Below are 27,334 nucleotides of genomic sequence, written 5' to 3'. Positions count from 1 at the left end.
GCAGATTAAGTTGATCTGGTTGAGCGGGCACATATGTAGGGTTGCCATACATCCAGAAATCGCAAGCATGTCCAGGAAAATCCGGAGGTATAGCAACCCGTGTCAGAAGTGTAGCTTTTGTGTCCAGATTTTCACTTTTTGAAATATGGCAAGCCTAATATGGGGCAAGGGACACGGGTGGTAAAACCTCAGCGCCTAGGACTTGCCGATCGTATGGTCGGCGGTTCGAATCCCCGCGGCGGGGTGAGCTCCCGTCGTTTGGTCCCAGCTCCTGCCCACCTAGCAGTTCGAAAGCACCCCTAAGTGCAAGTAGATAAATAGGTACCGCTTTCTAGCGGGAAGGTAAACGGCGTTTCTGTGCGCTGCGCTGGTACAGGCTTGCCAGAGCAGCTTCGTCACGCTGGCCACGTGACCCGGAAGTGTCTCCGGACAGCGCTGGCTCCCGGCCTTTTAAGTGAGATGGGCGCACAACCCTAGAGTCAGACACGACTGGCCCGTACGGGCAGGGGTACCTTTACCTTTACCTTAATATGGGGCAAGGAGATCTCACAGGTAAACTGGTCCCAAGTTGCTAAGGGTTTTCTATAGTAACCTTAAGGTGGTGGCCCCTTCCTGCCATCCTGGGTGGTCTCCTTTCAGTAGAAGAGGAAGATGAATTGGGGTGGGGGAACATCCCTTTGATTCAGAAAACAAATATGTGCTGGGGATGAAGCTGAGCTAGAAGCATTAACTGGAGACCCAGGCCTTACAAACAGAGCGTCTCTGAGCAGTGCTGTGTGTTGACTGCAGCTTCCGCAGAACATGGGAGATGCCGTGATATGAATTACAGCTCATTGACAATGCTTCCGAGATGTGTAGGGAGAGCGTTTGTTTCTGAGCATATCAGGAAAGCGTTTTTCTCTACATGCTCAGAGGCTGGCTGTTTACATAATCTTGCCTTTGTTTTGGAAGGGTGGAGAGGGAAGATTTGCATGGCTGGGTGGCTAGGAAACCCCAGCCTCCGAAATCAGCCCAAATGATCAGCAAAATAAGGCTGGGCTGGCTGGTGTTTCCCCCCCCCTCTCTCATCAGGACACAGGTCAGCAAGAGGCACACGTGGCCCAGAGTTTGACTTGCCCAGCAGTCTGTCATGGTCCACGCCAGAGGCCAGGAAATTGCAGCGGATGTGAACCTAAACAGAAGGCAATACTCCCCACCCCCATCACCCCCAGGTTATCAGCTGCCCACCAGAATTGTCCCAAGTGACATCTTTAATACTGGGCAGTGCAGCTTTGCAAAGGATCCCTTTCACCTGATCCTATATTTGTCTTTAATTGGGGGGGGGCACAGTTACTCTCTGCCTATCTCCCTGCCCCCCCAAGCCCTGTTTCCCCCCCTTTTTGTTGTGTTTTTTTTTTTTTTAAAGTGAGCGAGTGGGGGAAGAGCGAGCAGGTTTAGGAAAGCAGCTGCAAGGCAGCAATTTAGCGTATGGAATCATTTACCTGATTAGAGAGTTTATTTTATAAAAATTGCTTCAGAATGGACCTACGTCCGGGGGAGGAGGAGAAATGGAGTAAGCAGACCCTGGGCATGGTGGGGGCTTAAGGGTGGGGGAGCAACGGCTTAGCCCTCCAGGAAAACCTTACCTGCTCATTGCCACAGTTGCAGGGTAGGTTGCTCCCGTTAATTAAAAGACGATTAAGACCGGCAAGGGGAAAATATCAAAAGGAACCAGTGGGTTTGTTTTTCCCCTGCCTCCCCTCTGAGGCAACGTAGGCGTGAGGGAGTATGTATGTTTGATTTTTAGAAAATTAAGCGGCTGAAGGTGAGGCTTTCTCACAGCCGAAGTGGCTTATCCCCTCCATTCCCCACTGATTCCTTTGCTGATAAAGGTTTTAATTTATAATGACAGCTTCTTTAAATTAGCATGGATGATTAGGAGAGAGATGGTTAGGAAAGAGGCAGGGAGGGCAGGGCCTTCTTTGGGTTCCAAGGTATAATCCAGAAGGTATAATCAACATCCTTCTAACACAGGAGGGAAAAAGAGGTTTGCCACCTTTCCCAATCTGCCCCTCTGCATTTGTGGGGCTGCCAGCTTGTCTGGGGCTGGGGCATGACCTGCCCAGGTATTTGAATTTCAGATCAGTTTGTTATTAAAAGTATTTCTGCCCCAGCTTTCTATTTGTAAGATATACAAGGCAACTGGCCAAAAAAAAAAAAAAAAAAAAGGGAATCTAAGCAAGGTGACTAACATATCAAACAAAACATAAAACTGGAATTAAAAAGTGAGTGCATGCAGTTAAGAACAACTACCAGGAAAGATAAGCAGCCCCCAATCTCCCCCAACTGTTTTGAATATTGCTATTATTATTTTTAAAAGCTGTACACGTCAGGGGAATAAATAGCCTGGACACTGTTCTCTGCTCCTGGAATCGCCAAAGAAAAATAGGCTCCTCCCACTAGCCTGCTTTGCTCCGCCCCTTATGCACAAGCCCCACCCCTAAACCATGGAGTTAAGAGCATAACTGTGAGGGTTATTGGAGAGCCACATGCTCTGTGAATTCGTCACAATCCTATTTTACAGCCATTCAAGTTAGTGGCTATAACGGCCTCTGGCAGGAGCGAGTTCCACAGTTTCACTAGGTGCTGTGTGAATAAGCATGCTGGAAACCTCTTCTTCATTTTAATGGAATCTGGGGGTGATGTTTCATGGGTGGGTGCCCACCTCCCCATGCTGTGGGCATCCGTGCTGCCTCATGCCCTGCAGGTCCTGCAGTTGGACGTGTTGCAGGGATTTGCTGAGGGAGACCAAGATGGTGACGGAGTCAGGGTCATCTTACCCGTAGGAGCTAGGGGTGCGGGGCACCTGGGTGCTGGGCTCTCTGGGGTGCCAGGCCGAGAGTACAGGGCGCTGCCCGTTGGTCGGAGCGCCGCAGTGGGCTCTTCTGTTGCGCGCGGCTCTGTGCCACGAGTTTATGGGGCGATCGAGGCAGCCAGCCGGCTCCGCCCTCCTGCGCACCTGGGACTGGGCAACCTGGGGTGGCGGTGGCGCCAGGCAGATCTTTGCACCCTGGGGCCACATATGCTTAAGACAGCCCTGGATGGAGTGATACCCAAACCAGGGGGTTGGGGAGGAGCTCTTTGTAAATTGCAGAGAGATAATTAATAGTTGCAGGCAGTCCACAAATTCAGGTGGGGAGTCCCCCATCTCCCCCTTCCTAGGAGGCCTCTGTTCTCAAGCCCTCGTTGGAACTTAGGAAGCTGCCTTCTACCGAATCAGACCACAGGTCCATCTTGATCAGTGCTGTCTACACGGACTGGCAGCAATGGATCTCCAGGGTCTCAGGCAGGAACTTCTCCCAGCCCCACCTGAAGATGCTACTGGGGACTGAACCCGGGACCTTCAGTTTGCAAGGCAATGCTCTACACTACCCCCCGCCGCCGCCAATCTCTAGCCTCGTTTTACTGCAAATGTCCCTGCAAAGTTTAAAAAAAAACAAAAACTTCATTTTATAATGTATATAAAATAGGGAGATCAGTTATGACAATGGATGAAAATTAAAAGCTGGGGGGGGGGAACCTATGACAGCCAGTGTGGTGTAGTGCTTAAGAGCGGTAGACAACACAAACTGGATGGACTGGAGGTCTGACTCAGTATAACGCTGCTCCCTTTGTTCCTATCAGAATGTTGCCAGAGGAGCCCGGATGGATAATGCCAAAGCTCAGCCCACCCAGTGCAGCATCTAGTTTTCCCTGACAGCCAAGCAGATTATCTCTGGGGAGCCCAACAAATGGAGGCGCTGAAGCAACGTGCCTCAGTGATAACTGGTATTCGCAGGTAGATTGCCTCTGAACATGGAGGTTCCCCCCTATCCATAATGACTAATAACTATCAACTATTGCCAGTGTGGTGTAGTGGTTAAGAGCGGTAGTCTCGTAATCTGGGGAACCGGGTTCGCGTCTCCGCTCCTCCCCATGCAGCTGCTGGGTGACCTTGGGCCAGTCACACTTCTCTGAAGTCTCTCAGCCCCACTCACCTCACAGAGTGTTTGTTGTGGGGGAGGAAGGGAAAGGAGAATGTGAGCCGCTTTGAGACTCCTTCGGGTAGTGATAAAGCGGGATATCAAATCCAAACACATCCTCCTCTTCTTCTTCTATGAAACAGGCACATCGAATGAGTACAGTCGCACACAGGTGAAAACATCAAAGTCCAAGAAGACTTATCAGTGGGATCTGATTGCCAAGTCTAATTCCAGATTTGGCAGGATTGTGACGAGGGCTGTCTTGAAAATGATGGTTCCGCTGTGTCTGCGAAAAGGGCCTGGAGGTTCTAGTCCTTGCTGAAATCTCAAATCATTTTCACCTTTATTCCAAAATGAGTGGTACCAAAAGGGGAAAGCAAAGAAGTGCAACTCCGGGACATTCTCTCTCCTTTCCCAGAGTGGAAGTGGTGACGTCATCTGCTGGGGCGCCAGGGTAATGGATGACCCCCTCCTTGCCCTGACAAGCAAATTAGATGAAAACGAGGCCTCCCAGTTTGACTAATGAGACCATAGGATCAAGCAGAGGCTAGGTACTTCTTTCTTTTGATGGGGTTCCAATTTCACGCTAGCAGCTTGACTGGAAACTTTTCTTGGCTGGATGGTCTGTTTGTAGCTAAAAGCTAAAAGTTGGATTTCGGGCAGCTGAAGGTCTGTAGCTCATGGCATTGGGATTACCAGGGTGGGGGCAGTAATAGGCAAGGGGGCAGCAGGTGGAAAGAGCTGCCAAACTTTGAAAAGCTGGTATCGCTGTGTATCAAGTTCATCAGCTTTGTTGAATTAATTGAACTAAATAGTTTGAATAAACGTGGCAATTAATGGTTTGTGTTTTGAATTTTGTTGAGTTATTATCTTCCTTAGTGGCTCCTGCAGAAAGCTACTCTGAATAATGCTTTTAATAGGCTTCTGGGGCACAGGGGATAAGCCTATGGAACAAACAAACAAAAGTTTGGGAACCACTCAATTAGTAGGGGTTTAAAGAAGTCCAGCCTGGAGGTTGACCGTGGACCAGCCACAGCCTCTCAGCCTAACCTACCTCAGAACTGTAATTTTATTTTTGACCTCTGAGGGTCAAGAAGAGGTCAAGCAATTCCACATGTAGGAAATGCTGCTCACTGAAAGAACCATGTACTCCATTTTAGCCTCCTTGGAGGTGGGAGAGAAACTGCAATAATATGATAAACACACAAACACACACACACACACTGCCCTGGCTGGTCTTGCACTAACCACTTATCTCCCAGATTCAACAAACAGAAACAAGATGGGGAAGAAAGCAAGCCCCTACTGGGGCCCCAGGACTTCTAGCCTGAGGACTTGGGGCTGCAACTGACAAATTATTAAAATAGCTTTTTTTGCGCCCACTTTGCCCTTTACAAAATGCCCAAGGGGGAAGCTTGAGGCTCGGTGGTAGAGCACCTGACTTGCATGGAGGCCTCGGAAGGTCCAAACGCACCCCAACTTAGCATCTCCAGGTTGGGAGAACCAGTGCTCCCCCCCCCCATGAAGGCACGCGGGTAGCGCTGTGGGTTAAACCACAGAGCCTAGGACTTGCCAACTAGAAGGTCGGCGGTTCGAATCCCCGCGACGGGGTGAGCTCCTGTTGCTCGGTCCCTGCTCCTGCCAACCTAGCAGTTCGAAAGCACGTCAAAGTGCAAGTAGATAAATAGGTACCACTCCGGCGGGAAGGTAAACGGCGTTTCCGTGCGCTGCTCTGGTTCACCAGAAGTGGCTTAGTCTTGCTGGCCACATGACCCAGAAGCTGTATGCCGGCTCCCTTGGCCAATAAAGCGAGATGAGCGCCGCAACCCCAGAGTCGGTTACAACTGGACCTAATGGTCAGGGGTCCCTTTACATTTACTTACCATGAAGTTGTTACAGTAAGTGTCACACATTTTAACAACAACAACAACAGGTACTGCTAGTACTGTATTCCCTTGAGCAGCTACTGAAAAAAAGCCCTAGGGAGAACCCTGCCTGAAATGCTAGAGAACTGTCTGACTTTGTATAAGGCAGCTTCCTGTGTATGAAATTTTAAAAATGCATACATGAGCAACAGAAATAGCAATAAAGGAAGGAAGGTGGGACGCATTACTATGCAGAATAGGACTGCCCTATGTCCAGATTTCCTGGATGTTACCGGGATTTCAAAGGCAGCACTGAGAACTATTGAGGTCCTTGGAGAAATAAAGGTGAGGTCTAAAGGCCATAAACAAATAAGCAAGAGGTGTGTCAGTGCACAAACAGCCCTAGCTAACTCAGAAGAGCGAGTCAAGCTGTATATTCCCAGGCAAAATGTGTTCTTTTGGAGGGGGAGAAGCTGGAAGCCTTTGGCTCGTCACTCAATGCCCAAAGATTTTCCAGAGGTTTTTATTTTGCTTCTGAGTGTCCCTTTTCCTTACTCCCCGCTCCATATATATATATATATATATATATATATATATATATCTCGCACGGCAGCGCAGGCTCATTTGCATGTGTATTGCGCCTACCGCCACGGGTGCCGGGGTCAATTGAAACTCGAGAAAAAGAGGAGAAATTTTATGCAAAACTGTTGATTGCATTTGTATGTAATGAAATCATCCAATATTCATCCGACGATGGGCTCTAATCTGAAAGGAGAACTGGAGGACATAAGAGTCACTGGGAAGCTGTAATGAGCTTCTGTAGTGATTAAAAAAAACCCACTTGAGCCTCCCGACAATCCAGGCCGAAAGCGCGTCTAATCAACACTGAATATAGAAGGCAGGCGATTATGGGGGCGCATCTCCCTCATCTCCCCCCCCCGCCCCCCTGCCCGCACTGCCGGCAGGCAAGGCACACTGTTGAAAGATGTATGCGCCTCCTAAACTCTGACACACCACCAGCCTTGTTTGACACAAATCCAGAAAGCCTACAATCAGAGAGAGGATTCAGCCCTCCTTTACACAAAAGCAATCGCAATTGCACCGTCTCTCTCTGCCGCCAGTGGCTCACAAGGAGAGCAATCACCTCTCCTTTGAAGCACAGCGTTGGGTTTTGACACTGGAGGGACTCGACTCTGGCTCAGACCCTCGTGCTGCTCCGTTCTCTCCCCGCCACCCCTGCAGGACGTCTCTCCTGCTTTCCACCCGCACACACACTCTCTCTCTACTGGGACCAGAGGGTGCTTTGCAAAGGCATCACTTGAACCCAAGGCCGGCAGCCGGGCCCAAGCACTCATGGATACAGGGAAGAGTCACAGCTCAGGGGCAAAGCATCTGCTTTGCATGCAGACATGGAGCAAAGTTCAGTCCCCCAAGGGCAGCAACTGCGGGGAGGGCTGCAAAGACCCCCCCCCCCGCCTAAAAGACTCTCCTACCTTATAAAAAAAGCATCAAACAGCAGTTTGCACAACCCGCCAAGGAAGATAGCGCAATGAAATTCAATACAGTAGCAATTAGACATTCATTCAATATCCAACCAAAATTGGTTCAATCAGTTCAACAAAATGGATGATAGCCTGATGTTCGTTTGCACCTCCAGTGGCCCCAATGTCTGTCGCCCCCTTGCCTCTTAACTGAGGCCCCGTGGGTCTCACTCTGCAGCGTCCTGTGTTCCTAGGGACACCGGTGGGTTTCTCCACACTGATGATTGGCCCGGCTTAGCAGAGGCCACCAGGAAGTGCTGCAGGGAGGCTTGGGGGCCTTGGGTTTGGGGTGCAGGCTCCCTTGCAGGATTAGGATTTTAGCTTCATGGGGGTGCCTTGATCCTGTGGCGCTTTGGGAGGCCCAGGTCAAGGCAGCAACTGTGAGCCTCTTATCAGTTTTGGCTGATGTTCCAGGTGCATCTCCTCCAGACTAAGTGGGACCTCACCTGAGCCCTAGAAACCTCCAGGCAGGACGGCCCCCTCCCCGCTTTATACAAGCCTGCCCTCAAAAAGTGCTTAGAAATATCAGGTAGTAGCTAACTAAGCTCTGCTGCGAGCGCTCCAATTGAAGAACAGCCTTTACCAAAGGTGTCATGGGCTTTGAAGACACTCAAACTCAGGATGCATGGGAGAAGCGTGCCAAGAAGAAGGCACGCAGGGCAAATCCACACCGTGATCAGCTCCTGCCTGGAAACCAGTGTCCCCACTGTGGAAGGACGTGTGGGTCCAGAATTGGCCTCCACAGTCACTTACAGACTCATTGTTAAAACTGTGTTTATGGAAGACAATCTTACTCGGCTACGAGTGATCACCAAAGAAGAAGGATCCATTAAAATTAATGGGCCTATCCATCCATCATGATTGTCAATTTCAGTGGGTCTACTTTGAGTAGACACATTTGCAATCCGTTCAAATGTCTGCTGCCGCCTGCCGGAAGTGCCTCCTCTTTTGATAAATGGATCAAGGGGGAAATGAATGCCCCACGGTGCTTACTTGGCTCAGCAAATTTCTTTCAGCTTAGGCCTTTCAAGCTCGCCTTGTGTTTATCAAATGAGCCCTTTCTTCCATGCTGAAACCCTGAGGAGTGACTGCCAGTCAGTGTAAACAGTACTGAACTAGATGAAGCAACATTCCAACTCAGGATATATTAGCTTCCTACAACCCTAATGCCCCCTTTGCAACAAAAAGGCACACTCTTTAAAGATCTGTGGTTTGGGGGGCTGGATGTGACCGTCCTCCTCTCCCCTCCTACCCTACCCCCACACGTTTCCCTACAACCCACATTAAGTATATTCATGGGATTTTAATAATTCTGCGTTTTCATTTCAACGCAGCTGCACTTGGGGAGGCGCCTTGCGCCCTGCAATGAGCAATCTCATTCAGGCACCTCAACTTGCCTTCAGAGACACCCGCAAGCGTTGCCAACATGGGACTAACTTTGCAGCCATGAGGGCTAGGCGTTCAAGAAACTGAAGCTAGCAGCCTACCGAAGTCAAGTTGCTCACGCAGCCTCGTGCTCTACCATAAGGGCGGGGTGTGGAAACTGCACCAGGTTTCCCATCTAGGAAACTGAGGCAGTATGGGAACTGCCACCAGGAACCACGGGACCCAGCCCAGCAGTTCAGGCTGCCCTGCCCCGAACTGCTATGGAAGTCTACATGTAACCTTTCCTGCATTCTAACCCCAGCAAGGACAAAGGGCAGGGGAAGAATCACCAGATCACATGGAGATACTTCATCCCTCCTGGGGTGCTTTATTTAATGTACAAGATTCCCTGTGAGATCGTGAAGACGCCTGGACTCTGCTGCCTCCTCCCACTCTGACAAAGCTTACAAGCGAGTGAAAATGGCCAAGGCGGTCAACGACAATCCAAAATGTGACTGCTCCCAGGGAAAAAAAAATCCTCTTTGATGAGGCACGCTCTCTCTCTTGCCTAGAACCACCACTCTACGTGGTTACGTCAACCAGGTTTTAGTGGGGCTGCAACCTTGTCCGTATTAATTTCATCAGCCCCAGCTGCCCTCAAAGTTGCCAATACAATTTTTCTGGCCAATGCCAAAGTCTTAGGGAGGGTGGCAGGGATGATCGTCGACCCGATCCAAAGAGCCTCGCACATGATGGGAGCCAAAATGCTGCAGCCACACAGGAGGCCGTGAGAGTCCAGTGATGGGTAGAAAACTCCTCCTGGTGATAGATGGCTTGAAATCTCCCGTAAGCAGGCTAACCAAGCAGCTCTTTTGTCTTTGCTGCCAACAGCTTCTCCATTTCGGCTACTGTGTCCTCTGCCATTTGCTGGATCTGCAGGGGGAGAAAAGTGTGTGAATGCAGGCAACTTTAAAAAAAAAACAAAAAAAAACATTATGGACACCCAAGGAAGCTCAATGTTGGTAAGTTCGGGACAGATGAAAGTAAGGACTCAGCTATACAGCTGCAAATAAAACATTTTGGCTGCGTTGTAAAGTGCAACACACAAATGGGACACTAGATGGCGACAGTGAGTTATGACAAATTCAATATAGTTTTCAAAACCTTTTTTTTTAAAAAAAAGCATTTTCGCAGCGTTTTTATACGTGTGTAGATTTCACCTAAGTGGTTTTTTTAATGCCGCACACAGTTAAAACTATGGAACTCACTCCCACAGGAGCAGTGATGGGCCACCAACTTGGGATGGCTTGAAAAGAGGGCTAGACGAATTAATAGAGGAGAGGTTCTCACAGTGAGGAACAAGCAAGCAGGGTTCAAGTGCAAAAGCAGAACTCTCCCCTCCTGAGTTCTCCCTGACAGGCTGGCTTTTGATGTGGGAGCAGGTCCAGATGCGTTCCAGGGTTAAATATAATAGTAAATAAATAAGTACAGTGGTACCTTGGGATGCGAACGGGATCTGTTCCGGAGCCCCGTTCGCATCCTGAATAGAACGTAAGGTGCGACGGCGCATCTGCAAATGCGCGGGTCGTGTTTTGCTGCTTTCGTGCATGCGCATGACATCATTTTGACCGTCTGCGCATGCACGAACGGCGAAACCCAGAAGTAACATGCTCCGTTACTTCCGGGTCGCCACGGAGCGCAACCCGAAAATACTTATCCTGAAGCATATTTATCCCAAGGTATGACTGTACAGTGGTAATTTGGGTTAAGAACTTAATTCGTTTTGGAGGTCCGTTCTTAACCTGAAGCACCACTTTAGCTAATGGGGCCTCCTGCTGCTGCCACATGATTTCTGTTCTCTGTAACCTGGAGTGTCTGTAACCTGAAGTGTCTGTAACCTGAAGTGTCTGTAACCACTGTACCACTGTACAGGTACCACTGTATTAGAAAATGGCCCATCAACTGACTAGTACCTGTTTCTCTATTAACCGGATGGTATCCTCTGACGTGGAGCTTTTGGCCTTCCTGGTCTGGCTGATGGCCTCGGCGCGAACTTTCCGCAGCGACTCCTTCGCTCTGTTTGTCAGCTGCTTTCCCACAGTGACCAGGTTCTCTCTGTGCTCGCGGGTGACCCTAGTCAAACAGTAAGCAAAGTGTGTCTTTGACCTCAGCTGCTCATGCACTCACAACCTCACCACTGGAATTCTGCGATGTATTCCATGTGCAGCTACCCTCGGGGCTTTTCCCACAGACTGCATCTGGTACACAACATGGCGGCTCAGTGGATTGTGGGGGCAAGTCTCATTTCATTTATTTGTTTATTAAATTATCATAGTGCCCTTCATATTGAGGATCACAGGGTGGTTTGGAATACAAAAACACATTGGCATGGTAACAAACAGAAACTATAACACCTCCCCACCCACAGTTTTAAAGGCCAAAGATTGTTTAACTAACCAAAAGCCTGGGGGAAGAGGAATGTTTCTGAATGGCCCCAACATATGTAACATCCCACAAGCAGGGAGCCACCACAGGAAAGGCCTGTTCTTGTGTTGCCACCCTCCAGAAATTCTCATACAGGAGGCACACAAAGGACCTCAGATGATAATCACAGGGTCCAGGTTGGTCCATATGGGGTAAGGCGTGCTTGAGGCATCGCAGTCCTTGCTTGCAGGATTTGCACTGGCTGACAATTTGCTACTAGGCCAAGTTCACGGTGTTGGTACTAAACATATACGTTCCTATACAGCTCAGGACTGCGTTATCTGAGAGACTGCTTACCCCTTATGCACCTAGGACATCACTGCAGTCTCCTTCAAGTTCCAAAGACCTCAGCAGCCAACTCTGCAGTAACTCGGAGGAAGGCTTTTAGTGTGGCTGCCCCTGGCCTGTGGAATCACATACCTGTCGCGATACAACAGGCACCTGCTATGCGCACTTTCAAATCCTCAGCTGGATCGATGGGTCTTTACCATGAGTGTCTTCTTACATCTAGGGTTTTTGTCTTGTTTTGAATGTATTTGTTGGTTCTGTGTTTTAAATCCTTTCAACTATCTTACATGTAATCTGCTGTGGGATGGTGGTTTAGAAGGCAATTAATAAATTGCAACGATAAGATTAAGTGTAATATAAATAGGAAATGTCAGGAAAACCACTCTCAATAAATGTGTGGGCTAATTGCTACAAGGCTACTGGAGCAGGGGATTAGAAAGGTTTCTGAATGTGTACGCAGATGCAAATCTGATTGGCCCTGAAAACAGGGTGGGGGAGAAAACCTTGAGTGATAGGGAAAATCGGTGCTTAGGAGATAAAGTTTTATGGGAGAGGTGGAGACAAGAACAGGTGAGGAAGAGCAAGGTATATCACATGGCAGGTTTCGCGAAGCTGAGGCCCTCCAGATGTTCTGGGCAATTTGTATGCTTCCCTGCACTTGCTGGGGCTGATGGAAGCTGTAGCCCCAAACACATGCAGGGCAATGGCTGTCTTATTTTATTCATTTAAAGCATACAATGTATACACCACAAGTTTGTTTTAACAACAACAAAAAACGAACCCAGAGCAGCTTACAAGGAAAATAAAACAATAAAATTCTCAGTAAAAACTCCTTAAAACTTTCAAAGGGTAAAACCAACAATGAACTAAAAACTTAAAACACATGACAGAATTGTGCATGTCTGGGCAGGCAGGCACTGAAAGGAGCAAAGGCACCTGCCTGGTTTCAATAGGCAGGGAGTTCCACAGTATGTGTGCCACAAGATATCAATTTCTTTCAATGACTTTGGGTGGGTGCTCAGCAAGTTCTAGGGAAAAAAGCCCTGGTTACACCCTGCAATTGGGGACAGGAAATGGGGCAACAGAGGGAGAAGCGTGGCCTTGGGACAAAGGAGGAGATGCGAGAGTAACATTGGAACCTGCCTTTTTTCCTTCCCGCTCCTCCTGGGTCTCTTCCCTCCTCCTGTGTAATTCAAACCAGGGGATGATCTGGGAGTGTGTTAACAATCAGGCTGCTGTGCACCCAGTTGAAATCCTCAGCAATTAGGAGGATAATAGCAGCCTCCTTCAGGATTGCATTGGGGGGGGGGAGTTGAGGGGAGGGGAGAACCGGGCAGGGAGAGGAGAAAGGAAGAAGAGAGCAGGAGGAGCTGCAGAAACCAGAGCAGGATCTTATCAGCCAAAGCAAAAATGCTGGTGCTCAGCCATTCTCTGCCATGAGCGCTTGGCCGCACTAATTTCAGGATGATCTCTCTTGATGTTGCCTGCACCCAGGTGTGGGGAGAGAAGCTGATGGGGGCTCCAGCTGTCCTCACCCCCAACCTCAGGCCACGCTGGCCGGTGCTGAGAATAGCTGGGAGCTCAGGTCCCTCAGTCCTTGGCTACATGCCTGTGAAACTGCTACGGTGAGCTTTCCTGAAGGCCTTCGCTGCGGAGTCCAAACCCAAGAGCTGGATTTCCTACCACGTGCAGGGAAATGGAAGACCCAAGGCGAGTGGGGAGGTTGCTTTTATTAAGGGTTCTTTGGGGACTTTGGGCTGCCTCCCTGCTAAGTTCTACTCAAGAGTCGCCCTTGTAGTGGGAATTATACTATATGCTTTGATAGACAGCCTAAGAGATGTAAAAGAGGGTGTGAAAGGATATTGTTAAGATAGGCGACTCTTCTTACTCAGACCGCATGAAGAATGTGTCAGTTACTCCTGTGCAGGAAAAAAATCAGCTCTGAGCTGACCTGTTCTTCTCACCAAATCCGGCATCCAGCTCTGATGATGCAGGCATGCTTTTGCCCTGAGAAAGGGACATAATTTCTACGCATGTATAAAGCGAAGGCGAGGGGATTCCCCTATGTAAGCCTGTGTAATTTGTAGGGCTGGGGGCTCCACTTTTGTGAGTTCCCCCGGGGGCCAAGTAAAGTTGCCTTAAACATCACAATGTAGACCAGTATGAAGCAAGCAGACATAAGCGGCACACAAAACGCTACCAAACCATTCTACGTTCTAAATCTTATATTAATGATCCAAAAATTGAGAGGACAAGGTACAAGATCTACTGTAGAAGCCACAAACAGAAAACTCATTCAAATTGTTTCCAAAAGCAAGATCCAGTCTTTAAAGTTCCTTTAGCCAGGCTCCTGTAGATATCAACAAAGGTAGGTTTGATCAAACGAAGTGTCGGTGATGTTACATCACAATGGCATGGTTACTGAAGAAATTAATAAGATTAATGTACTCAAGTTAGCCAAGGCCATCAAGTACAATGGTTCTACGCAGAGTAGGACTAACCCTGTATGATATGCTTAATCTAATACGCAACATTATCCTGTCTGGTCACCTTCTCCAAGGCCATCAAACACTAGCCTCTTGCTACTATCCATGGGAAATTTGGAGACTGAAATTTGGACCAGAGCCAAGACCCCTCTTGCCCAGCATTCATTTCCCAAATTGGCCAGCTCCAGCCTGGCCCTCCTTTGCTATTTGCCCATTGATTCTTATTTCTGAGGTAGACTGTTCTGCAAACATAGGTTCCACTAAGTCACTTCTTCACGCGGCACGTAGTTGAAACTATGAAACTCGCAGGGGAAGGATTTGCTGAACCAACAAACTGAATTGGAATACAAAAAAGGGAGGCGTGAGGAGGTCCGGGAAACAAGCTAATGAAAAATAAGTAATGGAAAGATTGAGTTGTTTTTAATTATTTTTATTTTTCTTTTTTCTATTTTTCTTTTGTAATATTTTGAAAATCTTAATAAATATTTTATATATATAAAAAAGAAACTATGAAACTCCCTCCTATGGCCACTGACCTAGATGACTTTAAATGAGGATTACACAAATTAATGGAGGATAAGACATAGATGGCTCTGCCTCCATGGCTGAAGAACTTTGAGAACAGGAGGCTGAGCTAGGTAGGCCTGCTAGGGTCTGATCCAGCAGGGCTATTCTAAGGTCCTTAGTTACTATCACCTACTAATCTATTGCCCATGAATCAAATCTAATCCTTTAAAAAGACTGCTTTTTGGACTCCGTAAGATTTCATCTGTAAATAGCACCCATTGCACTGTTCATTGTGCTATGCTATTGAACAGAACCTAAGTTAAATTACATTGATGATACTGGAATTATTAATTGTGTTTCAGAGGGCAGTTTTCTTTTCAGTCTGGAAGTTACTGCCAATCGCCATTCTTTGATGCTGTTCTAGTTATGTTGTATGCAGCCCAGGGCTCCAATGTGGAAGGAGTAGTGATACAGAAACCAAATAAATACATAAACAACCAGCCTTTATGGGCAAGTTTTTGGTGAAACTTATGGGACGTGGGTGGCGCTGTAGGTTAAACCACAGAGCCTTGTGCTTGCCGATCAGAAGGTCGGTGGTTCGAATCCCCACAACGGGGTGAGCTCCCGTTGCTCAGTCCCTGCTCCTGCCCACCTAGCAGTTCAAAAACACGTCAAAGTGCAAGTAGATAAATAGGTACTGCTCCGGCGGGAAGGTAAACGGCGTTTCCGTGCACTGCTCTGCTGGCCACATGACCCGGAAGCTGTACGCCGGCTCCCTCAGCCAGTGAAGCGAGATGAGTGCTGCAACCCCAAGGTCGGCCACGACTGGACCTAATGGTCAGGGGTCCCTTTACCTTTACTTTTGGTGAAACAAGGTGATGGAGTGGGTGGGGAGGAAAAGCATCTCTCCATCATACATTTTCAAACCTATTCACTGCCTGCATTGGTCAGTTCAGAGGCGAAGCCAGCTCAGTGGGCGCCAGCTGTACAAAGAGCTGGGAAAGGACCTCACTGTGTCCTGGACAGCACAGCAAGAGACGGACTCCCTTGAGGAAGGGGATTCACAGAGACCACCTTGCCCAAAGGCATGCTGAATCTGGAGCTGGCACCAACCTCCTTGTTTGGGTGCCGCTGCTGAGAAAGGCTTCTCTCCAATCGCTTGGGCTGCAAATGGTAGTGTGAGGAACCCAGAGAACATCAACACAGGGGGAGGTTTACATGATAGAAAACACTCCTTCAGCTAATCCCCTCAACTCCATAAAAGAAATCCAGGGTGCAAAGCTAGGGTTGCCCAGGAAAGCCAGCCAGCGCTATCGCATTCCCCCACTGTGGTCGCCAAATCAAGAGAGACGGCTGTTGTGGTTGCTTACATAGGAACAGGCACGCGAATGATCAGGCCATCTGCTTCCGGGTTCAGGTTCATTCCGCTCTCTCGGATCGCCTTGATAGCTGCAGCTGCGCTCTGCAAAAAACAAAAATGAAAAAACCACCCTGAGATAAAAAAGGCGGAGGGAATTAGCAAATAATTATTACCAAATGCCGGAGCTCTCCATCAATGGAAGCAATCCATCTTGACAGAACATGGAAACATTTAGTTCGCTTACCAGCAAAACCAGGAAGTTACAACAGCGCAAGCCCCTTTGATCAAAACTGGATTGCAAACTGCAGTCCCTCCCTCATCCCCAGTATTGAGGTATCAGTGAAGTGGCTGTGGGGGGAGGGCAAGGAGGGGGGGGATCAGCAGCTAAGGAAGGGAGGAAGAAAACCAAAAGTGGAAAACTAAAACCATTTTGATGGTTTGAGGCAATACAGATTTTTTTTTTTTAGGTGAATTCCCAAGGGGATGCTGGTGGAAGGAGACTCTGGACTTTGCAAGACATAGGCCAAAAGCAGATGAAAGATTCCAGGGTCTGACTCTGCGTGCCAAAGATCTCATGCAGCAGGAGCTTAGAGGCGAGAGTTAAATCATTTTAACTCGTTCCACATTGCAACCATAGGCAAGTGTGAAAATAACGGGGATTAGCACAAGGCCTGTTTTTCACAGCTGTGGATTTTCAGGCAGGATCTGAAAGCTGCCAGCCCCATCTGTAGCCAGAGCTGGGAGGCAGGCAGGGATGAGACAAGGCACACAGCCCCTTTGACAGGCAATGTGGAGGGGGCGGCTTTGGCGTTTTGGGGGGCTATTTTTAAAATACATGCACACACACTGTGCTGCGCCCAGGCAGTCTACATACTGAACTTCAAAATCTGTATTCTACACCCTGCATAATTTGTGCCAAAGGAAGAAACCTGTCTAAATTATTATCCTCCCCCCCACCACAACTTTTATTTGTTTTCATTTATTTTTACAAGCAACAGTCAATATCGAACAGTAATCCACCACCAGGGCTGGGTGATATCTGGTTTTCAACACTGTGATATATCACCAGCTAAACATCATGATATACTGATAGCTCCATTCTTATTTCAGACGTCATGATCTATGTAGAGGCAGTGGCTGGTTTCATGGTTTTTCCTGTACGGAATTTTTGCATAGCAAACACACACACACGATTTGCAATATATTGCCAGGTCAAAAATTATGAAACCGATTTAACAATATGGACTTCAAACAGGTTTTGGATGCTATATTGATATATTTCCCAGCCCTACCCACCACCAGAAGCACCAATAGTCTATTTAATTACCTTGAACTTCTGAGCCATTTCAGTTTTTCAACAAAGGTATAATCCCACAAGTTGCCAAAGGACTGTGACTGTTCTATTGATGTTGCGAATGTAATAAAATGATGCCAGGTTGACTGAAAAGCAGTGGGGTTTTTTGTCTGTTCTACTCTCACACACACGGGTTGTCAGTTTGTTCATTCTCTTTTAAAAAAGCAACCCACCTCTCCTGCCTGCATAATTTATTTTGGTTTTGTTAGTCAAGGGAAAAGCAAACATCATGAAGAGCACCGGCATCAAACCTAGTCGCTGGAAATCCTGTTCACCCCATATAGCTCCACAGTTTTTGCAGTAACCACCTAGACATCTGGCCGACTCTGGGGTTGTGGCGCTCATCTCGCTTTATTGGCCGAGGAAGCCAGCGTACAGCTTCCGGGTAACATGGCCAGCATGACTAAGCCGCTTCTGGCGAACCAGAGCAGCGCACGGAAACGCCGTTTACCTTCCCGCTGGAGTGGTGCCTATTTATCTACTTGCACTTTGATGTGCTTTCGAACTGCTAGGTTGGCAGGAGCTGGGACCGAGCAACGGGAGCTCACCCCGTGGCGGGGATTCGAACCGCCGACCTTCTGATCGGCATGCCCTAGGCTCTGTGGTTTAACCCACAGCGCTACCTGCATCCCTGAAGCTGCCTTAGGCGGGGTCAAATTGTAGCTCCATCTAGCCCTCTCCTCCAGTCTTTTCCAGTGAGTCTTTGGACTACAACTCGCATGAGCCCCTGCCAGCATTACTCACTCTTGGAGGAAAAAGAGACAAAAAGACAAAAGAAGGGGTGGTGGGAAGAAATAGGGTCCCTGCTGAATCCACAGCAAGCTTTAGGGTCATGGAGGATGGGGGCCTTGACTCCTGCACTGCAGGGGCTGGACTAGATTGACTTTTGGGTCCCTTCCAACTCTACAAGCCTATGGTTCTCTGACCCTTGGGAACAGGAAAGCTTGCAGAATTACAGAGATGCTCCAGTGCTGACAAGGCAGTTCACATGTTTCTCATTGTTGTCAAAGCATGGCACCAAAAGAAGTCTCTGCCCACAAGGAGCTTACAACTCTAAATGTCCACAGTGTGGGAAAGGCAAGATGAATAACATCAGCTGCGATGGCCGTTAAGCCTTCATTTCAGGGTGAGAACATAGGAAGCTGCCTTATGCTGGGTCCATCTAACTCAGTACTGTCTACACTGACTGGCAGCAATGGCTCTTCTGGGCTTCAGGCAAGGAACTCTCCCAGTCCTACCTGGGTATGCTGGGATTGTCCCTGGCCCCTTCAGCTCCTGGGGTCACCTGGGGAATTCACAGCTACCTTAGTTTAGTCTCCTTTCTGGCTCATGCAGTTCTCAATCACTCCAAGAGCCAACCATGCAGAAGTCCATCAAGGGTTGTCCACGTACCTCTGGAAAGCTGCTCATGTTGACAAGGATGAGCTGAGGGGATTTCAGGGAGATCTGCCCAAGATGGCTTAAGGGAAACTTCCCATCCTTGGTGGCAACAGTGATGTGGTCCAGAGCGCCTGGAACAAGAGGGACATTGACGCCAAAGCCATGTCAGCATCTGGGTGCTGGTGGAAGCAAAGACAGCGTGGAAACAGCCCAAACGTCATGCAGTTCCATGCTTGGGGTGGTCAACCTTTTCCATTGCAAGGGCTATGCGATGTGAATGGGTGGGTGGAGAGACAGGCAAAAGGGAGCAGGGAAATTATTTGACTCCTCCCTTTGAACAGCAGGCTGCATTCCCACCATGTGAAAGTCAGGGGGTTTGTACTCTTACATGTACATGTACATATACATATACGTATACGTATACATATACACACACGTCCACCCAGGGAAGCAGGAGGCATCACCACAGTTCTGTCTCCAAAGCTGGAGGTCTCCTGGACTAAGCTATCTAAAGGCCAACACACACAATGTTTCTATGGCCTTTTCAGTGTTTTGCTGCATGGCTTTATGCTTTTGTTGCTGTAAATGGCTTTGATGTTTTTTAAACGATAGAGCAGTATGCAAATATATTTATAAATAAACCAACAGTAGCAGAACAGCAGAACAGTGTGATGAAGGCAACCAAAGCCCAACACTTGTCCAAAAAAGGTCCCCACCCCTGAACTGAGGAGGGGGTTGTTCCGATGGAGACAGTGTTTTCTGACTAGCTACTTTCTCCACCCCAATGTCCGACTACCAGCTCCTTCTCATTTTATTCCATTTTTATATGCGAGGTAGGCTGCTGTTCTTCCCTACCTTGCTAAAAGAGACCAGCGGCTAAGGAACTAATTTACACGAATGCCAACCTTTTAACCAATTAACCACTCTAAAATGTTAAGTGGATCTAAGGGATGTGTACAACTAAAGTCTTTTCAGAGCAGCCCCACTGAAACGAATGGACGAAAGTAAAGCCACGCTGCTTGACGTCATAATTCAGCCAAGCTCTTCTTATGAAACGGCAACTCCATCAAATCAGTGAGGCGAGGATTGCGCTCGCGGCCTGCAAACATTGGTGCTTACCAATATAAGTTCGTAGGAAGGGGATGCCCTTCCTTCACTACAGAAGAACCCCGTTTTAAGCCAAAGGTGCCAGTCCGTCAAGATAATTCTGGTCCTCCCCACATCTTGAGGGCAATTTCCAAGAGGCTAATTTAGTGGCAATTGCCCCTTTCCTGCCATGCTGGTAGCTGACAATTCTCCTCGTCATCACATCTGCAAATGGTTCGCTTAGATGCTTCTGACATCTCCCACTCTGCAATGACTGCCTGCAGGAAGCTATTAGCAGGAAGGGATGCTTCCTGGTCAAGCTCAGGGCAAGCAAAGCACTTTTGTTAAGAATCGCAAGGCAGCCATCAATTATTGTGTCTGGAGAAGAGCTCTGAGATGTAGGGATGGCAATGTGGGGAAGCTGGGGGCTGCTGCTTCAGAGCAGGTGCTGCAAACCTGCTGAAGCGACTTACCTGGCGAGGTGCGGATGCTCAGGTTTTTGTTGAAATCCTCCTGCAGGGTTTTGACCACAGAATGCATTTTCTCATTCACCTCATCCAAGCCAATGATCTCCTCAACAAGAGAGGTGTTGATGTTCACACGTGCCCCGCCTTTCCCTTTAGCTGGAGAAGCACAAGCAAGGCTGTTTATTTATTCAGAGAAGTGGTTCTCAAACTTTTTTCCTCTGGGCCACACTTTCAGAATGAAAGTTTGCTTGCAACACACTGAATTTTATATTGGTAAGAAATGCATTGGAAAACAAGAAGAAACAATTCCTAGCAGTGCTTGAGTTATAACATAGAACACAACTACTTTATAATATGATCGTGGGACCTCCAAGAAGTATAAAACAGTGTAGCTACATAAGAACATAAACCATTCCCAAAATATAAATAAGCCTCTTGCATATGTATCTTAAGTGTGTATACAAACTCACAGTGAGGTGTAACTTGGCTTTTGCCGGCTAATCTCATTTATTTTAGACAAAGACCAAACAAAATCTTGTCTCCTCATCAATACAAAGAAGCCTTTCTTTTTTCTAACCTTTCATACAGTAGTACCTCGGGTTACATCCGCTTCAGGTTACATCCGCTTCAGGTTACAGACTCCACTAACCCAGAAATAATGCCTCGGGTTAAGAACTTTGCTTCGCTTCAGGATGAGAACAGAAATCATGCTCCAGCGGCGCAGCAGCAGTAGGAGGTCCCATTAGCTAAAGTGGTACCTCAGGTTAAGAACAGTTTCAGGTTAAGAATGGACCTCCAGAACGAATTAAGTACTTAACCCGACGTACCACTTTATTTGTCAGCGTCGAAAATCCCTGTTCACAACAATATGTCGTGGAGATCTGTAGAATAGCCAAGGCTCTTTAAGAGAGGCATGGATACTGTTTTTGGTTGTATTCCCCCCCCCCCCCATTTCTGTACTATACTATACAGTGGTACCTCAGGTTAAGTACTTAATTCGTTCTGGAGGTCTGTTCTTAACCTGAAGCACCACTTTAGCTAATGGGCCTCCTGCTGCCGCTGCACGATTTCTGTTCTTATCCTGAAGCAAAGTTCTTAACCCGAGGTACTATTTCTGGGTTAGTGGAGTCTGTAACCTGAAGCATATGTAACCCGAGGTACCACTATACTATACTATACTATACTATACTATACTATACTATACTATACTATACTATACTATACTGTGGTACCACAGGTTAAGTACTTAATTCGTTCCGGAGGTCTGTACTTAACCTGAAACTGTTCTTAACCTGAAGCACCAATTTAGCTAATGGGGCCTCCCACTGCCATTGCACGATTTCTGTTCTCATCCTAAAGCAAAGTTCTTAACCTGAGGTACTATTTCTGGGTTAGCAGAGTCTGTAACATAAAGTGTATGTAACCTGAAGCATATGTAACCTGAGGTACCACTGTACTGTACTGTACTATACTATACTATACTATACTATACTATACTATACTATACTATACTATACCGGAATGTTTAAATGTTTCTTTGATTGTCCTTGAATCTTGGCATCACACCTGCCATCCTCTCCTGCCTTTGAGAACCACTGATTTAGAGTATTTGCAACCAGTTCTTCAGCTAAAAAAGAAGCCCCAAAGTGGCTTAAATACCATCAGTTAAAACAAGGCAGTCCCGGCCCCTGCATTCTTACATTCTAAAAAAGACGAAAGGGGCAGGGAAGTGGGTGGGAGGCAGGAATATCAGGCACCATTTCTTATAAAGAGCAGCTGACAAGAGTTCAGGGGCAGGTGCCCTGTGGAGCTGGGCCTCCAGCAAAGCTGATGAAACGAACCTTCTGCTTCCCATCTCTCCCGCTGAGACAGCCTGACAGAACAGCCAGAGGACACTTGAGGCGGAGGAGGCAGACCTGGTTAGCCCCTACTACTACTACTACGCGAAAACAGTTTCCTAACGGAAGCGCCAGCAGGAGCATAGCTGTGTTTTTATACAGCTCCTGTTCGTTTCATTGGCGCTTGTGCAAGCAAACATTCCTGATGCGTAGCAAACCCTGGGTTGCACAGAATTCTTCAGTCAGCATGCGAAAAGAGTGCGCTTAAAGGAAGGGTGGGGATCTGTGTCTCTCTGGGCACTGCTGGAACACCAGTTCCCATCATGTGTGCCCACTGGCTGTGCTGGGAGCGGCACACGGAGAGCCACACGCTCTCCACCTCTGGTTCACAAAATACAAGGACTGCTTTGTGAGCTCAGGCCAAGGGACCACCTAGCTCAGCTTCCTAACACCAACAAAGCCCTTGCTTGCAAAGTAAGAAAGATGACATACCAAACCTTAAATAGTCATGGTACCATTTCGATCAGCTGTTAAGATTCTTTGTTAACCTCTCTTCATTCTCTAGGGGCATGGCTTCCTCCAATTTATAAAGCTCTAATAACACTAGGCCATGAGAGATTTTAATTTCTTGGGCTCCATGATCACTGCAGATGGTGACAGCAGCCACGAAATTAAGAGACGCCTGCTTCTTGGGAGAAAAGCAATGACAAACCTAGACAGCATCTTAAAAAGCAGAGACATCACCTTGCTAACAAAGGTCCATATAGTAAAAGCTATGGTTTTCCCAGTAGTGATGCATGGAAGTGAGAACTGGACCACAAAGAAGGCTGATCGCTGAAGAATTGGTGCTTTTGAATTATGGTGCTGGAGGAGACTCTTGAGAGTCCCATGGACTGCAAGAAGATCAAACCTCTCCATTCTGAAGGAAATCAGCCATGAGTGCTCACTGGAAGGACAGATCCTGAAACTGAGGCTCCGATACTTTGGCCACCTCATGAGAAGAGAAGACTCCCTGGAAAAGACCCTGATGTTGGGAAAGATGGAGGGCACAAGGAGAAGAGGACGACAGAGGACGAGATGGTTGGATAGTGTCTTCGAAGCTGCAAACATGAGTCTGAGCAAACTGCAGGAGGCAGTGGAAGACAGAAGTGCCTGGCGTGCTCTGGTCCATGGGGTCACGATGAGTCGGACACAACTAAACGACTAAACAACAACAATAACACTAGAATATGGCAATCTATTATACCCAAAAATGCCATGGGAAATGGACCTAGAAGTGCAAATTCCAGCGAGAACTGGATGGCTGTTGAAATAAGTTTCTGCAAAAATCAGGGAATCCTTATTAAAACTCCTGCACAAGTGACGCGACAATGATGTGGCTATCCTGAAAATCTAAGGAAGTCAGTCAAGGATGCGCAGTCAAAGGTACATATTTCCATATGTGGTGGTGTAGTGATATCATCAAACCTTTCTCGAGTGCTGTCTTCAAAGAAATAAGCTTGATATATAGCAAAACAGTTGAAATGTCTCCTGCAGTAGCACGACTTGGGCTTACAATCCCACCCTAATGATGACCTCTTAGCCTTTCTATTGACAGCTGTCTATATGGAGGTAGTCAGATGTTGGAAAACTGGCATTGGGCTTAACATCTATTCTTGGTATACAAGAGTATGGTCAACAGCACTGGCTGATAAATGACAAAGTCAAGTGGCAAAGGGCAAAAAGAATCCCTATTCCTTTTATAACATATGGAAGATATTTATTGAATACACAAATGGTTCAGACTGTGGCAGGAATCCACCTAACACTCTTGGGAAAATGTGGTGTGATCTCTTGGGAGTCATCAAATGAAACTTTATTACACAGCATGACAAAAGTCTGTAACTTTATCAGGATATTATTTGTTGTTTACTGTTGTAACAATTGTTTTCTCAAAATGTCTGTTCTTTACCATAAAAGATGAATAAAAACATTATTTACCTGTCTTAGCTATACATTTTTTACAAGCTGCACGTGTTTTTCCATGAACATGTCAATATTACAACGTTTCTGTTTTTTAATACGTTTTAAGTCCCTTGGAAACTTCTCTGCAAAAAAGCGACAGGCCTAATAAAAAATAACAATAACTGATCAATCAATAGTCAAAATAAAAAAATTCCTTCCAGTAGCACCTTAAAGACCAACTAAGTTAGTTCTTGGTATGAGCTTTCGTGTGCATGCACACTTCTTCAGATACACTTCTTCAGTGTGTATCTGAAGAAGTGTGCATGCACACAAAAGCTCATACCAAGAACTAACTTAGTTGGTCTTTAAGGTGCTACTGGAAGGAATTTTTTTATTTTGACTATGGCAGACCAACACGGCTACCTATCTGTAACTGATCAATCAATAATACAACTGCTTCAATCTTGCCACCACTCCCGTTGAGTAGGGAGTAGTGGGACCTCCCACCCACTCTCAAGGCACCAGGATGGGGTGATCGGTAGAAAACGCATAATTGGGGAAAGTTCGGGTCCACAGACTCCCTTTCTCACCTTTGGCTTTCTTGGTAGCGAGGTGCCTGGCCTGCAACGTCTGTGGGTGGGCCCAGTTATCCAGGCAGCCATGCAGCAAAAGGCCCCTCAGAGGGGCCTGCAGGGATGGCTTTGCAGTCCCCAAAGTGGAGTAACGCAGTAGGGGAGGCAACTGCCAGAGGCATCTCAGAGGCCCAGCCATGTCGTCCTGTTGAAAGCTGCCTGGAAAGAACCATTAATTCTTAAAAAGGCAAGTAAATAATAGGTGAGGCGGGTTTTCGTTCAGTTACATTGTTGGTTAATGAGTGTGCTGGGCTGGTAGCTTTTCTGTGCTGGATATTTCAGAGTTGTTTGGTGTTTAAAATTGTGTTTTTTTCTGCTGGCATTGTACAGATGCCCCAAGATGAACAACTAGGGACCAATCTGTGGGCGAGGTGGGAGCAAGGAACAAGACGTAAATAACCTTAACCCCATCTTCCACTGCGACCTATCACCTTTCTACAGCTATATCTCTCCTCCTACCCTTCCAGTAGCGTACCATGGGGGGGCCACAGGGTGGTTGCTCCAGGCACAAAATTGCAAGGAGCAGAAAATTTCAACAACTGGTGCTGCCGCAATACAGCTGCATGCTTCCGTCCCTGGGCTCCTTTGGAAATGGCTTCTCCGGTGGAATGCGCATGCGTACTCTGCCTGTTTCCCTTCCACCAACTCCCAACTCTGCATGGCTACAGGCGCTGGCAATCCACGCTACGCCACTGCCTCCTTCCCCAAACTCCTCCCATATTATGCAGACAACACAAGTCCACCAACAAAATCTACCACAACCACTTATCCCAGATAGCATCTGACAGAATTGGGAACAGCATTACTCAAGTCCACAGAAGCCACCTGGCCACTGTCACACTAGAGCACACCTATTCCTGCTTGGCAGGGGGTTGGACTCGATGGCCCTTGTGGTCTCTTCCAACTCTATGATTCTATGATTCTATTCCCTGCCATGTCTCACACCCACCAGGGGCCAGCCTTCTGCCAGTTACAGACTCTCACTCTGAAGCTATCTGAAGACATTTTCATATGAAACAGTTCACACATGCACTTTAGGCACTACACACTATCCTATCTCCTGCAGAATTGGGGCTGAAGTGAATAGAATGGCTCAGCTGCGCCCGGGCTGGACAGGGATAGCCTGCTCACTGGGGCAAGATAGTTTCAGCATAATACACTTGGCCCAACTGCACTGGGTGCCAATTAGTCTCCAAGTCCAATTCAAAGTGCTGGTTTTAGTCTATAAAGCCTTAAATAGCTCAGGACTGCAATACCTCAAGGACCACCTCTCTCCATATGAACCTATCCAGACCCTGCAATCATAACCTGAGGGCCTTCTCCGTGTGCTCCCTCCATGAGAGGTCCAGAGGGTGGAAACATAAGAACAGGCCTTCTGTGCAGTCGCTCCCCATTTGTGTAACGCTCTCCTCAGGGAGACTCGCCTGGTACCTTCATTATACATCTTTTGGCGCCAGGCGAAGGTGTTTCTCTGCAACCAGGCCTTGGACTGATTAACATTCCATATCCTTTTAAATGTGTCTGTGCGTGTGAGAGGGGATTACTGGTTTGTTCTTGTACTTGTTTTTATTACGTACTTTCTGGTTTTATTTTGTATTTTAAGGTATCTTTATACTGTGAGATCTGTGAGATATTGTGAGATGGGCAGTATGCTAATTTAATAAATAATATAATAATAATAATAATAATAATAGGAGGGAATAGTGCCCTTGCGGCTCCAAAAGGGATGAGGTCCTTTGGAGTCACCCCTTCTGTGGTGATCGTGGCAGTAATGGGCTTTTATGACCCTGACATAGCCAGGAGCATAGCTGTCAACCTTCCCTTTTTTTGCTGGAAATTCCCTTATCCCTTTGCTGCTTCCCGCTGCTATCCCGGATTGTTAGATACCCCGTAGACTGTCCCCGGGACAGGTGAGGCCTCTGGTCCCTTATTTTTGAGGCTGCTGATCCCTTATTTTCAAATCCGAAAGTTGACAGCTATGGCCAGGAGCTATAAGTCAGTCAAGGGTCCCAATCCCAAGGTCCCACCTCCATAGGAGAACCCCAACCCCAAGCCCCGCCCCCAAACAAGACCCGCCCACCAGCCCCGCCCCCAGAGCCTACAAGCCCCGCCCCAACACACCGAAAACAGAAGCCCCGCCCCCTTCCTTAGTCAGCATGCTTGGCCAGCCAAGCCCTGCCCCTTCCCGCAGGCCCCGCCCGCCGCCGCCCCCGCTTTCGGCGCATTCCCTTCGGACCCCCGCCCTTTCCCAAGCCTACGCTTCGCTCCTCCGCCGCCGCTCCGCCAACCCGAGAGTCTCCTCGTCGGAGGTGTGGATGGAAGTGAGCGCCAACGCCGGCGCGGGTCGATGACGTCGGGCCCTCCCCCCGCCCACTCTTTGCGCGCGCCGATGACGTCGGCGGAGCGTCGTGACGTTTCTCGGCGCGGACCGGTGACGCCGCAGCCGGAGCGCGCGGGGAGCGGAGAGGAAGAGAGTCGCGCTGAGGGGATGCCGGTGAGTGTGACGCCCAGGGGGCCGCGCCCGTCAGGGCGTGTCAGCGCTCTGCACATGCCCAGAGGGTGACCCTGTCGCTTTTTTTAACCGGCCCTTCCGCCGGAGACCTCAGGCGGCGCGCGGGGCCTCCCTCGTCCCCCGCACAACAACCCAGCGAGGCGGGCTAGGCGGAGAGCGAGGGAGCTGGGCGGCGGGCGCCTCGCAGAGGCACAGGCAGAGACAGACAAAGAAGAACCGAAGAT

General features: G+C 48.1%; 2 protein-coding genes across 3 annotated transcripts in view; one reads left to right on the top strand and one right to left on the bottom strand.

Moving 5' to 3' along the window:
- Positions 1-9,137: 9,137 nt before the first annotated feature.
- Positions 9,138-26,958, bottom strand: MRRF (mitochondrial ribosome recycling factor). Its single transcript, XM_082209018.1, has 7 exons — positions 26,857-26,958; positions 24,557-24,753; positions 20,191-20,340; positions 18,644-18,762; positions 15,908-15,999; positions 10,746-10,905; positions 9,138-9,705 (listed from the first exon to the last, which is right to left on the bottom strand). The coding sequence occupies exons 2-7, from the start codon at positions 24,735-24,737 to the stop codon at positions 9,628-9,630; spliced, it is 780 nt and encodes a 259-aa protein (XP_082065144.1). The 5' UTR covers positions 24,738-24,753; positions 26,857-26,958; the 3' UTR covers positions 9,138-9,627.
- The window catches only part of RBM18 (RNA binding motif protein 18), a 15,570-nt gene continuing 15,166 nt past the window's right edge, over positions 26,931-27,334 (top strand). Inside the window, exon 1 of one of the 2 annotated variants that reach the window (XM_082209020.1) lies at positions 26,931-27,092. In XM_082209020.1, the coding sequence (XP_082065146.1) occupies positions 26,946-27,092 (147 nt within the window). In that variant the 5' untranslated portion in view covers positions 26,931-26,945. Of the gene's footprint in view, positions 27,093-27,127; positions 27,251-27,334 lie in introns of those variants that run through there. The other variant, XM_082209021.1, reaches the window with a different exon arrangement.

The sequence above is a fragment of the Podarcis vaucheri genome (assembly GCF_965113315.1).
Source record: "Podarcis vaucheri genome assembly, chromosome: Z".
Lineage (NCBI taxonomy): Eukaryota > Metazoa > Chordata > Lepidosauria > Squamata > Lacertidae > Podarcis > Podarcis vaucheri.
The sequence above is the reverse complement of the archived record's forward strand: the minus strand, read 5'-3'. Positions and strand labels throughout refer to the sequence as shown.